This window comes from Lithobates pipiens, unplaced genomic scaffold (genome assembly GCF_037356315.1).
Source record: "Lithobates pipiens isolate NorthernLeopardFrog02 unplaced genomic scaffold, aLitPip1_a1.2 Scaffold_19, whole genome shotgun sequence".
Lineage (NCBI taxonomy): Eukaryota > Metazoa > Chordata > Amphibia > Anura > Ranidae > Lithobates > Lithobates pipiens.
Window position 1 is genome coordinate 172,786,605 of NW_027507764.1, and position 12,859 is coordinate 172,799,463.

The following is a 12,859-nucleotide window of genomic DNA, read 5'->3' on the forward strand; positions in this document are numbered from 1 at the left end:
GCCAATGGACAGGGCCATATGTTATAAAATCTTGGATGAGAACCTTGTTCTCTCAGCCAAAACACTGAAGATGGTTTTTGGATGGGTCTTCCAGCATGACAATGACCCAAAACATACTGCAAAGGCAACAAAGGAGTGGCTCAAAAAATAAATCGCATTAAGGATATGGAGTGGCTTAGCCAATCTCCAGACCTTAATCCTAAAGAAAATTTATAGAGGGAGCTGAAATGTCGAGTTGCCAGGCGACAGCCAAAAGAATCTTAACCATTTCCAGACCGCCCACTGTATATATACGTCGGCACTTTAAAGATGGATATCTGGGTAATGGCAGCAGCAGCTGCCATAACCGAGATATCCATCTCTTCAGTGGGCAGTCCAGTTTATAATGGTGGTCCCTGCGGCGGATTCGTGAGAGCAATAATTCTAACCCTAGACCTCCTCTGCAACTCAAAACATGCAACCTGTAGAATTTTTTAAACGTCACCTATGGAGATTTTAAAGGGTTAACGTTCGACGCCATTCTACGAGCGGGTGCAATTTTGAAGAGTGACAAAGAAGGATTGGGTATCAATTTACTCAGCGTAACATTATCTTTCACAATATAAAAAAAAAAAATGGTCCAACTTTACTGCTGTCTTGTAAGTGTGCTTGTAAGATCGCTGCGCAAATACGTGACAAAAAGTATTGCAATGACCGCCATTTTATTTCCTAGGGTGTTAGAAAAAGAAATGTATAATGTTTTGGGGTTCTAAGTAATTTTCTAGCAAAAAAAAAAGTTTTTAACTTGTAAACACAGAGTCTGAAAAACAGGCTCGGTCCTTAAAGAGGAAGTAAACCCTTTCAAACCACTTTGACCTACAGGTAAGCCTAGATTAAGGCTTACCTGTAGGTCCAAGCAATATCTCCTAAACCTATATGGTTTAGGAGATATTTGCCCGAAAATGGGCACCGCTGTCTACGCAGCGGCGCGCAGGCGCACTAAATGCGGCAAGTCCAAGAATGGATTTGCCTAATTTGTCTAATCCCGTGCGCATGCGCGGGAGTGACGTCATCGCGGCTTCACCGAATGGCAGCGGCGGAGCTGCGAGACGCGACTCCCGTGCGCATGCGCGGGAGTGACGTCATCGCGGCTTCGCCGCTGTGATTCGTCGGAGCTGCGAGACGCCACCAGCAAGATGGATGCGGAGGACTACAGGGGACAGCGGCGACTTCGCTGGCTCCTGTGTCAGGTAAGTGACACATAATGAGCTACTATGCGATGCATAGTAGTCCATTATGCTTTACCTTTGCAGGGAAAAAAAAGAGGAAGTAAACCCATCAGGGTTTACTTCCTCTTTAAGTGGTTAAGGATTTAAAGAAGATCTGTAAAGAAGAGTAGACCAAAATCCCTCCTGAGATGTGTGCGTCCTGGTAACCAACTACAAGAAATATCTTTCCCCTGTGCTTGCCAACAAGGGTTTCTTCATCAAGTACCAAGTCATGTTTTGCTTGGGGATAATACTTATTTTGCTCACTGAACTGCGGCTTCATTTATAGCATTTGCATCATGTGTTTTTTCTGGATTTTTGGTTGATATTTTGTCTCGATCATTTAAAATACACCTATGCAAGGGATCAAATACTCCTCCCCCCCCCCCCCCCCCCCCCAATGTAACTGCTCAATGCACAAAAAATGAATAAATAAAAATAAAAAAATATATATCAAAGGCTCAAATTTAAACATTTTATTGTATTCCATAACATTAACATTAGGTTAAGCTAGGTTATTTAATATATTGCACCATATTCTGTGAACTCAATACTATGGTTGTCATTCAGCATGAAACTTAAGCATTCACATAGAGGACAGCTAAATATACATTTTCATAATTATAATATAACAGAAAACCAAAACGTATTGTGCAACCTTTTTTCTAAAGAGAACAAAAAGCCTTAATATAGGTTATATATTTAAATAAAAAAAACTAAATATATATACACACTATTGCATATTTGGCTGACAAAATGGCTTCTGCATTTAGTCGTCATATTTCTTATTTATGAACAGCAAGGTAAAAAAAAATTTTTCCACTTCAACTTCCAAGCAGTGAATTTTGTTTCCACTCTGAAATAAAAGTTCTACTCCAAAACCTGGAGGCAGGTCGCTATGGAAACACCTGGCTGCAAAGTAATTTCCTAAAGAGTACAATATATCTCTTTTGGGTGAAATGAACACTACATTATAAAATGAATTTGTTTTATTATTACTCCAGTGACTTCCATCTCACCATAGCAGCTATTCTGAAATACCTGAAAAATGTGTATTCTTTATACTCACTATGACCAAAGACGTATAAAACTATATATACATTAAGTGGTAAAAATGGTTAGGACAACAAAACTTTGAACAAGTGTTTAACAATTAAAGACGATCATCACGAATGTCTAACTAGGGTACCAGATAAAAATGTGCAATTTTAAAATACATTATTGCTTATTTTTTTTATTTTTTTTGCAGCAATCTGAATGCACCCCCCAACCCAGGTAGCATATTGTGCAAATGACAGTCAAACCTTTTCCTTTAGTTTTTCCATTTTAAGTGGAACTCTAGGCAAATGGCCAATTACGCAAATGAAATAAATATTGTATGTGTAGTTTTATCTGAAAAAGGGTTTGAAATTCTCAATGGCTTCCTGTGAGTTACACACTTTTCTTTACATTGCATGCATTGTTATACAGGCAAAGTATCTCTTTTCTGGTTCAGCTATGCAACTTCATATGTCCTTATGCTCTAAAACTGGCAACTCCACTTTTGCAGGAAAAAAATACAAAATATAGCAGATATAATTGCTACACAAGTTATGTTGTAATTTAATTTTATTAAAAATTCCTTACTCTTTCAATCTGCAGTGGTAAGCATGCAGGCTCCGCAGATCGGCATTTCTGATGCCATTTGTTTGTTTGTTGGGCTCAAGTAATGAAGCAAAGAAATCCTCTCTTTCACTGTCAGAAACCCACTCAAAGAAAGAGAAAAAAAAATAAAAAATCTAGAGATGAACCTGAAGTAACCATGCAGGCTCCGCAGATTGGTGTTTCTGATGTTCCGAATTCTTTGATTCATGACTTGAGCCCAATAAAACATTAAATGACAATGATCAGAGGCTGTCAAAAACCCAATGGAAGAGCATGAGGTGTAACATTAAGGTGGATTATAAAGAACCAGATATCAGAAAAACGTAGAAACTGTGTGTTCTCCAGCCTCTTCAAGTGCCAGAAGGCGCCTAAAACGCAGGCAAGAAAGCCCGATCGTACAGCAGTACATTAGTGTTTTTGTACAATTACTTCTAAATTGTATATTTACATAAAAAAATAAAACTAAATTTTTTTTTTTTGGTGTAAAAAAGTTTTGATGAGATACTCCAAGGGTTAAATACTTCTAAAAGGATGCAGACACTGCAACTTTTATTAGAATGCTGAGTGCTCCAAGTGATTATAATGAACAAGACCCTCCCATTCAGATTACGTACCCACATGACATGGTGAAACAGAGCAAACTTTCAGGAGAAAGTGATCTGTTACAATGCGTCACGAGTTGCTGGGGGACGTCACTTCCATTTGCGGATTGTGTACCTTAATGCAAGTTACTACTGTTGATTAAACTCCTGTTTTTACTAAATATTGCACCATGGAGATTTCTTTTATCTCATATGGCCCCCACTGAGTAGATGAGGATGATTGGTACGGCTTATTAACCATCAAAATATTGCCCCAATCATCCCACCCAGTCTCCCTCGGCATGGCTGGTGATGTGGCGGGCAGTGATTGGGAGAGGCGGGGCAGATGGCTTCTTGTGTTGTTATGGAGTCGGCCCGACGCCATCCACTTATTGGTCACGTCTCCACTTCTAGGAGACGTACTGGCCAGTGAGAGCAGCAAATCTCTGTCACGCCTGTGCTTGTGAGTGGTGGGGAGAAGGGGACCGCATTTACAAACAAGAAGTTGTGTGAATCCTGCCTGAAACATGCTGCAAGGGATTCAGTAGCGGATGCGCAAAAGGTGAAGTGATGAAAGACGGTCTCAGGCATGAGTCATGAGGTTCAATGCATAGAGACCAGGCAGCCTCTTCCTCCCCAGATAATGCAGAAGCAGCTGCACCGGAGGAAAGTTTTTTTGGCAATAGAGATAACAGTTATTCGTCAGATTTAGAGGACATACTGAGAAATCATGTTTTTGACTTTGCGCCAATTCCCACTTTGGTGGCAGCAGTAAAGGAGGCTATGAGTTGGCAGGAAGAAAAATCTCTGCATAAGAAACAGAGAAAATATTACCCTGACCTGAAGAAGTCCATTCTTCTTTTCCACTTATTTTTGAGATACAGGAAATTTTGGAAGAAGAATGGGCAAAGTTGTATAAAAAGACAAACATCCATAATAGAGCATCAAAGCTATACACTTTTAATGCCAGAGATGCAGCCTTGATGGACACCCTGCCTAAGGTACACACATCCTTGCAAAGATTAGCCTGCCATACAACACTTCCTCTGGAGTATTTGGTTTTCTCCAAGGATCTGATGGACAGAAGAGTGGACACAGACTTGAAGAGGAAATACACAGTGGCGGAGGCAGCATTCAGGCCAGCCATAGCCTTAACACCCCTGGCTGCAGCCCCGAAATGTTGGGTCTTGGAGCGTAGGTCCCAGGTATTGGGAGAGGCGAGGGGAGTTAGAGGTTCTTCACCCCTCCAGTTCATCAAGCTGACAGTATATTTTCTAGCAGACACTACAATTAACCTAGTTCGATTGACGATTAAGATTACAGCCCATTCTGTTACAGCGTGAAGGGCCTTATGGTTGGAGACATCGGGCAGCAGATAATACATCCAAAACACAGTATATGCTCAGTTCCCTATGATAGAAAGCTTTTGTTTGGAAAGACCTTGGAGGCCACCAGTCAAAGTTTCCGGGGTAAATCAGGCCTTATCCCCCAAGAGAGGAGGAGGCAACGTCAGCCTTTTTTGCCCATTAAGAAGATTGAAGGTTTTCCTGCAGACGGCAAAAGAAAAAGAGATGTAATCTTTTATCCCCATTGGTATCGAATGTTTTAGACTTTCTTCAGTCTGGACTCAAAATGTCCAATCATAGTTGGGCATTTCATCACCTGATCATCCGGTTCTTGAAGGCAGCAATGAAGGTTAGGCCTCCAAGTGGGATTTGATTCTTGTTTTAAAGGCCTTAATGGGTTCACTGTTTGATCCCATTTCCTCTTGTTCCTTATTCCACCTGACTTTAAGGACCATCTTTTTAATGTTATTGCCTCTGCCAGGAGGGTTTCAGAGTTGTGTGCCTTGTTAATGAAGGAGCCTTTCTGTCTAATCCTACCAGACAAGATAGTTCTGAGACTAGTTCCAAGCTTTTTGCCAAAAGGTGTCCAAGACCTTCCATATGAATTGGGAATCTGTTCTTTTAGCATTTCCCGAACAAGGTATGAACGACGAATGGAGGAAACTGGATTTGGTCAGGTCCCTCTTGACATACATAGAACAAAGAGTTGGGATTAGAAAACAGGAGAACTTATTCATCTTCCCAAACAGCCAAAGGATGTGCCATATCACCTAGGATTTTGTCGGCCAGGATTATCAAAATGATTCAGATCGCTTACAGATTACAGGGGCGCTCTACACCTGCGGAATTTAAAGCTCATTCAACAAGGGGCATGGCGGCTTGCTTCTTGGGCAGCACATGAAAAAGTGTCAGAGGTGGTGTGCAAGGCAGCAAGTTGGAGTGCGGCCAATGCGTTTATCTGCCATTACAGTGGACGTGACACATTCGTCTTCACAGGAGTTTGGGTCTTCAATCATTGTGGCAGCAGTTGCTCATTAAAAATGTATCTTTTGCAAGCAGACATTGGAGTGGTCTCTTTATGGCTCTCTTCCCTCCTTATGTTAAAAGCATTGCTAAATTATATTCCATTGTAGGCTGACATGAGGAGGTTCCAGGTATAAGGAAAATTGTTATCAATACTTACTGTACCTTTACTTTCCTGGATCCTTCTTGTCAGCCGTGGACTTCGCAACCCAGAGATAGCCATTGCAAGGTCTCATTTAGAACATGAGCTGAGGGGAGAAGGCAACCCTTATAGGCTAAGTTAAAGCTTTTCCTAGGCGGGACAGAGGGGCAGAGCTGACCAGTTGTAGGCTGACAGGAGGAGGATCCAGGAAAGTCAAAATTACAGTAAGTATGGATAACAATTTTATATATTATATACACACACACACACACACATCAGGGCTGTCTTTAATATTGATTGGACCCTGAGCAAAAATTTTCTTGGACTCTCTCCACCTGCTCTGAGACATACAATAAATTGCAGCTAGACTCAAAATTTGTTTATTGAATCAGATCAGGCAGCTATTGTGACTGGTTGCCAGAGGTTACAGTGCATTATTAATTCTCACTGACTGCAGCCTGCTAGAAGTTACAGCACACATTGTGGCTCACCGATTATTTTCTACAGGTTACAGCACATGACTTCTGTTTGTTGATTGGTTGCTAGAGATTACTGTACATCAATACTTCTGACTGGTTGGTTGCTAGAGGTTACTGCATTTCCTTAGTGCTCAATGATTGGTTGCAAGAGGTTAGCATGCATCATTACTGCTCAACGATTGGTTGCCAAAGGTTATCTCCTCACTGCCTGCACACCATGGACCAGGGAGATGAGGGGACCCATCGACAGAAAACTCTTAGGGATCTTAGGACTCCTGGGATCAGTGGCACTGCTGAGTAGGGGAGTGTGATCAATGGCAATGTTGGGGGGGGGGGTTGATGGGATCAGTGGCAGTGGTGGGGGGATGGGATTAGTTAGGAGGCAGTGCACTGTTGCAAATTCTGAATCATGTAGAGCAAAGCTGAAAACCTTTGGCAGGTATATAGTGGGGGATTCTACACTGACCACCGATGTAGTGGGGCATTTAGACTGACCACCAATGTGAGGGGGAATTTGCACGGACCATTACGTAATGGGAAATTTTACACCACCCACCAGTATAAAAAGGGGGACACTGACACCAATGCAATAGGAGCATTTACACCAACCACCTGTGTAAGGAGGAATATACAATGACCTCCATGTAAGGTGGCACTTCTACACTGACCACCAATATAAAGGGGGGGATATACACTGACCACCAAAAACGGAAGAGTACACTGATCTCCAATTTAAAGGGGTCTTCTATATGGACCACCAATGTAAGGGAGGATTCGAAACTGACCACAAATGCAAGTTTTGATTTTTTTTTTTTTACTGATTACCAATATAAAGAGGAGTTTCTACACTGACCACAAATGTAATGTGTTGTTCTTTAGCAGATACACAGCAGTGCCATTAATTGTTAAGAAAACCCTTGCGCATCTGCCGAGATGTGTGTATTCACATGCACCAAAATTCACAGTGCAGTGGCCCCATGTTATTTTGAAAAAGGGTTCCACCTACAATTTTCTTACCTTCGTAACATAAATGCAGCCGCTCTGCGGGTATTTACATATTAATGCTGACGCCATTTACATAATAATGCAGGTTATTTACATGTAAACACAGGGTCTGCAGGCGAGTCATCTGTATACGGCAGAGCTGGATAGCATTAGTAACAGAACTTCACATGGAGAAATCGGGACACAGCACGGGACTAGCGCTAAGGGACATGGGAATTTAAACTGGGATAGTTTGCAAGTATGAGGCAGCCGCTTTGGGCCACACAACGATGGGGCCTAGGGCAGCTGCCCCTTTTTCCCTGCCTCAAAGACAGCCCTAACACACACACACACACACACATTTTTTACATGTACTTTTATTGGAATGAATTTTCAGCATGATATTTGCTAATTTACTATGTTTACTGTTTTACTATGTTTATTCTGATTATATTTTATTGGACACGGTTTTCACCATTTCATTATATCAATTTTCACAAAAGTGCTGTGCAAGATTCCACACATAGCAAGGGAAGTTATTGTATTATTTTTTTACAGCATCGGTGATTTCAGAGCACTACCCAGCAGGGTTAACATTTTCAATTGCTTTTAATGCTATGTAATTTATCTAATGCTGTATGCAATATCTTTTGCACTTTGGAGGTAGCACCACATTTAATAGATTTTTTTTTATTAAAGCAACAAAAATCAAGGAATCTGCTACAAAGTGTTTTTTTTTATATATATATTCCTGCAATGCACGTTAATCACCCAGAGGAGGTTTTTTATTCTCAACAAAATTGGAGTTAATGTTTAAGCATGCTCAATGGACAATAAATCAGTTTTTCTTTTTAATTAGCAGAGAGTTCCTAGGTGCACTGCGTGGCAAAAGGCATGAGAATTTACAATCAGTACTGACAAAAAAAAAAAATTCTTTAGCTTGTAAGCATGTATGTATCTGAATTTGTTTCTCTATCCAACAAACAGAGGGTTCCTAGTTGCATAGCGTATGTATTTTAACTTTGCATTTGTCATATACCTGGGAGTTCCAATTTAAAAATGCAAACTTACTTTCTTGCAGATCCACCGATTCCTAAGTGGGAACTGAAGTTGCCAGTTTAAAAGTGGGAGAATCAGGAAGATAAATTCTAAATCCCACTCTGTAATCTGAACATCTAGAAAGCTAGGGGGGCTGAGGGGAGCTCCTGCACACAGGTTTTTTTTTATCCTAATGTATCAAGATAAAAAACCTTCGGACTTTAATTAAAAACAAAAAAATAATTGACTTCTTTAGTAAAACTTTAAGGGATGCAAATCAAACATCACCCTATAAAAAGATATTTGAACACCACTGATCATAAGCTACCAAGGCAGGGATAAAAAGCAATTAGGAACACAAAAAAATTAAAATAAAGAAGGAGAAAAGTTTTTTTTTTTTTTCTTCATTACTCAACTGTACTGGATAGGTAAAAGCATCTATACCAATGCACTGCTTTCTTTACTTAACGCAATGGAATCACCTTCAAATTGAAATGTAATTCTGCCTAAAACATTAAAATACCTTTAACAGATACATGTTTGAATGATTAGATCATTGCCTGTCTACTGTATGCAAAGCTGACACAAAACCCAGTACAGAACTCAAAGCGATCTGATTTATTTATTATTTTTTTTAAACAAGACGAACGTCTCAAAACAATCAAAAAGCAGTGAGACATCTAACGATCTCCTAAGGCTGTGTACACACGGGCCGAGAACGGTCGGTTCAGCAGGAACCGGTCGACATGGAGTATACATGGTCCTTTCACATGCACAGGAAGAACTGGCCCTATCATAGGTTTTCCAACAAGTTCTAAAAACTCCTCTATTTGATAAACAATTCCAAATCAGACATCCTTATTATCAACCCATAAGTTTTATACAGCATTATTCTGCCTGAATATTGCATTGTACACCTCTGAGTAGTAGTGAACATGAAAGTATTCCAACATTCATTACCCCACAACTCTCAGCAGGACCCTCGTACCACTGCCAATTATTTCCTGGCAAGAGAAGAAAATATTGCATAATAGGGCGTTTTATGTGATAATCACTTTATTCACTGCATGCAAAAATAATAAAATGATGTCTAGTGAGGTGGCAATCAGAATGGATTTTGCTTCATCTCTTGGAAGCCACGCTAAACTACCTCACTGGTAGTAATTAGGAGATCACTCAACACAAACTAAGGTAAAGTTAAACTGAGGATTATTCAGGGATCATTTCCAATCTATTAAAATCCTTGTGCCACATTAGTCCAGCCTGTTCATTACTGGAACAGCTTAATTGTTAACAAGGCAGTTTTTACCTGGATCAGCAAAGCCCCAATCGGAGACTGTATTTGCTTATCCTAGGTAAGCCATAGATATAAAATAAACAAGAATGCCTCCAAGCTGCTAAAACGATATAGTAGGGACACTCTTAAGCTGGATTCACTTTTAGTACTTTTTGCAGATTTGCTCTACAGAACGTGTTCCATAGAAAACCATGGTAAATTGACTGTAGTGCAAATCTGCAAAATGCAAAAAGCACAAAAAATGCATAAGTGTGAATCCAGCCTTAGGGCTCGTACACACTTAGTTTAATGTGTACCGCTTTCATACGATTTCCATACAAGGGAAAAAAAAAAAAACAGAAAAGAAAGACTGCGCATAATCAAAAAAAAAAAAAAATCTTTTGTCGTATGAGACTTTTCGTTCATTGGTTCCGAATTGATGTAAAACAGCGAAGATTTTCGAACTACTTCAGCCCTGGAAGAATTTACCCCCTTCCTGATCCAGGCATTTTTTTGCGATACGGCAATGCGTCGCTTTAACTGACAATTGCGCAGCCGTGCGACACTGTACCCAAACAAAATTGATGTCCCTCCCCCCAAGTAGAGTATTTTTTGGTGCTATTTGATCACTTCTGCAGTTTTTATTTTTTGCGCTATAAAACAAAAAAAAAGAGCGACAATTTTGAAAAAAAAAAAAAAAAAAAACACAATATTTTTTACTATAATAAATATCCCCAATTGTTTTTTTCCAAAAAAACAAAAAAAAAACAATTTTTTTCCTCAGTTTAGGCCAATATGTATTCTACATATTTTTGGTTAAACGCAATAAGCATATATTGATTTGTTTGCGCAAAAGTTATAGCGCCTACAAAATAGGTTATTGATTTATGGCATTTTTATTATTTTTTGTTTTTGCTAGAAATGGCAGTGATCTGCTATTTTTTTTAATCGGGACAACGGACAGACAGATCGGACACTTTTTTTAAACCATTGACATTTATACAGTGATCAGAGCTATAAATAGCCACTGATTACTGTATAAATGTCACTGACAGGGAAGGGATTAACTCAAGGGGTTAAATGTGTTCCCTCACTGTGTGTTCTAACTGTGGGGGGGTGGGACAGACTGGGAGAGGAGACCGATTAGTGTTCTTATATACTAGAAACACACAATCTGTCTCCTTTCCCCTGAGAGAACGTGGATTTGTGCTTTACACACACAGATCCGCGTACCTGCTCTGTCAGGAGCGATTGCGGGTGCCCGGTGGACATCGCTGTCACCAGGCACACGCATTCGTAACGCTGCGCTCCCGCTATACCCCTTAAAGCAGCCGCCATACAGCTACAGCAATTTGGCTCCCCTGCGCATTCTGCTGCAGTCAAACGACAGCGGGCGGTTGGCAAATGGCTAATAGTATGTGCCCCACATTAAACAGGGTATACGCAGAGTTTATTTTTTTCTCAAACTAAAAGAAAAAAACAAACAATCACATATTCCTGTTGATGCAGAGATCTCTCCCACTTTGTATTTGTATGCTAACAACAGGGACAGGGATCAGAGACCCCTCCAGAATACACTTACCAATACTGAAGCCGATCAAATGCCAGCCTTCCAGCATGACCGTTCACGCTTCTGTTGTACAGACAGCAGTACACACGGACTGAAATTCATCCAGTTCCTACTGACCCGTGAGAGTTTCGGTATGTGTATACCGTACTTTAGTTTACTTGTTTGTAGAAAGAAAATAGATTAAATTTAATAGTACATTAAAATAGGATTAAATATGTCGCAATTTTAGATTCCTATTGCAGTGATTGTGGTATCGATACCGGTTACCTATTATATGAAATGCTGGTAGTGCTTTCATGCAAACCTTGCTGAATTTCAGACGCCTCACCACATATTCCAGATTCCCAGGCATACAACTCACATGCAGTACTTGGCACACACAGAATGATTATTCAACAATACAAAAATAAATACAGCAACGTACGTACAATTCAGCATTGTCACAACACGCGTGGAGTCACAGTCACACAAACAAAATATATTCGGATAAATAAATCCTTGGAGTAGTTTGGCGCAAGGCCTATATTCCAGTTTAAAACTTATAAATGATACTATATGGCTCTGTAAATATATATATATACCTATGTATATGACAAAAGTAAATATAGTTCTTTTGAAATTCAATATAAATATAAAACACTTTGGAAACTTGTAAAAGCTGCACAGTGCTATGTCTAAAATCCGTTCCTACAAAAAAAAGGCACAATTCTGGTTCAAGTGTGCAACTGTCTTGCAAGGAAAAGCACCGATACACAGGGCAAGGGAGCAATCTGCGAGCTCTTTGCATTACTTTGAAAAACGTATGCAGAAAGGACTCTTCAGAACAAGATTCCTGGGTTAGTCCACAGAATCACAAATTTCGGTTACTTTTTGATTGAAATCTTCTGGCTGGTCAGCAAACACATAATGGCCAGCACCACGGATTGCCTAAAAAAAAGGAAAGAAAAAAATGCTGTATCAAAAAACAAAAACAAAAAAACAAACACACAACACAAACTTAAACAAAAATACACAATTTTTTACATCAGATACATTTTGTTTCTTATATTCCACCTTGCAGGAAAGTGCAAGAATACAGACATCTGAAATATGATACTGGCCGAGCAAAGGTTTAGGAAATTTCAACCAGCTTTTGAGCACAAAAATAATCACAAGGAACCGATCAACAAGTTTGAAAGTAGTTATAAAAGGCTCAAGGTTTTTACCTTAATGCATTGTATACATAAAAAGGGAGAAAAAAAAAAAAAAAAAAAAAAAACAACAACAACAACAACAACAACAACAAAAAAACCTTCTGTGTTCAGCAGCACCCCCAGCCCCCACTAAAACTTACCTGAGCCCACCCCGATCCAGCAATGCGCACGAGAGCCTCAGCTCTCCAGGGACTCTCTCTCCCTTCATTGGCTGAGACAGCAGCAGAAGCCATTGGCTCCCTCTACTGTCAATCACAGCCAGTGAGCCAATGAGGACAGAGCAGGGCTAAACCACGCTCAGTGTGAGAATGGACACAGCTGTGGCTCTGGAGTGAG

At 40.0% G+C, this 12,859-nt stretch overlaps 1 protein-coding gene across 2 annotated transcripts in view; it reads right to left on the reverse strand.

Annotated features, from left to right (window-relative positions):
* Positions 1-1,708: 1,708 nt before the first annotated feature.
* Positions 1,709-12,859, reverse strand: part of ABHD5 (abhydrolase domain containing 5, lysophosphatidic acid acyltransferase) — a 62,184-nt gene continuing 51,033 nt past the window's right edge. For both annotated transcript variants that reach the window (XM_077491474.1, XM_077491473.1), the window contains exon 7: positions 1,709-12,257. In XM_077491474.1, the coding sequence (XP_077347600.1) occupies positions 12,168-12,257 (90 nt within the window). In that variant the 3' untranslated portion in view covers positions 1,709-12,167. The remainder of the gene's footprint in view (positions 12,258-12,859) is intronic.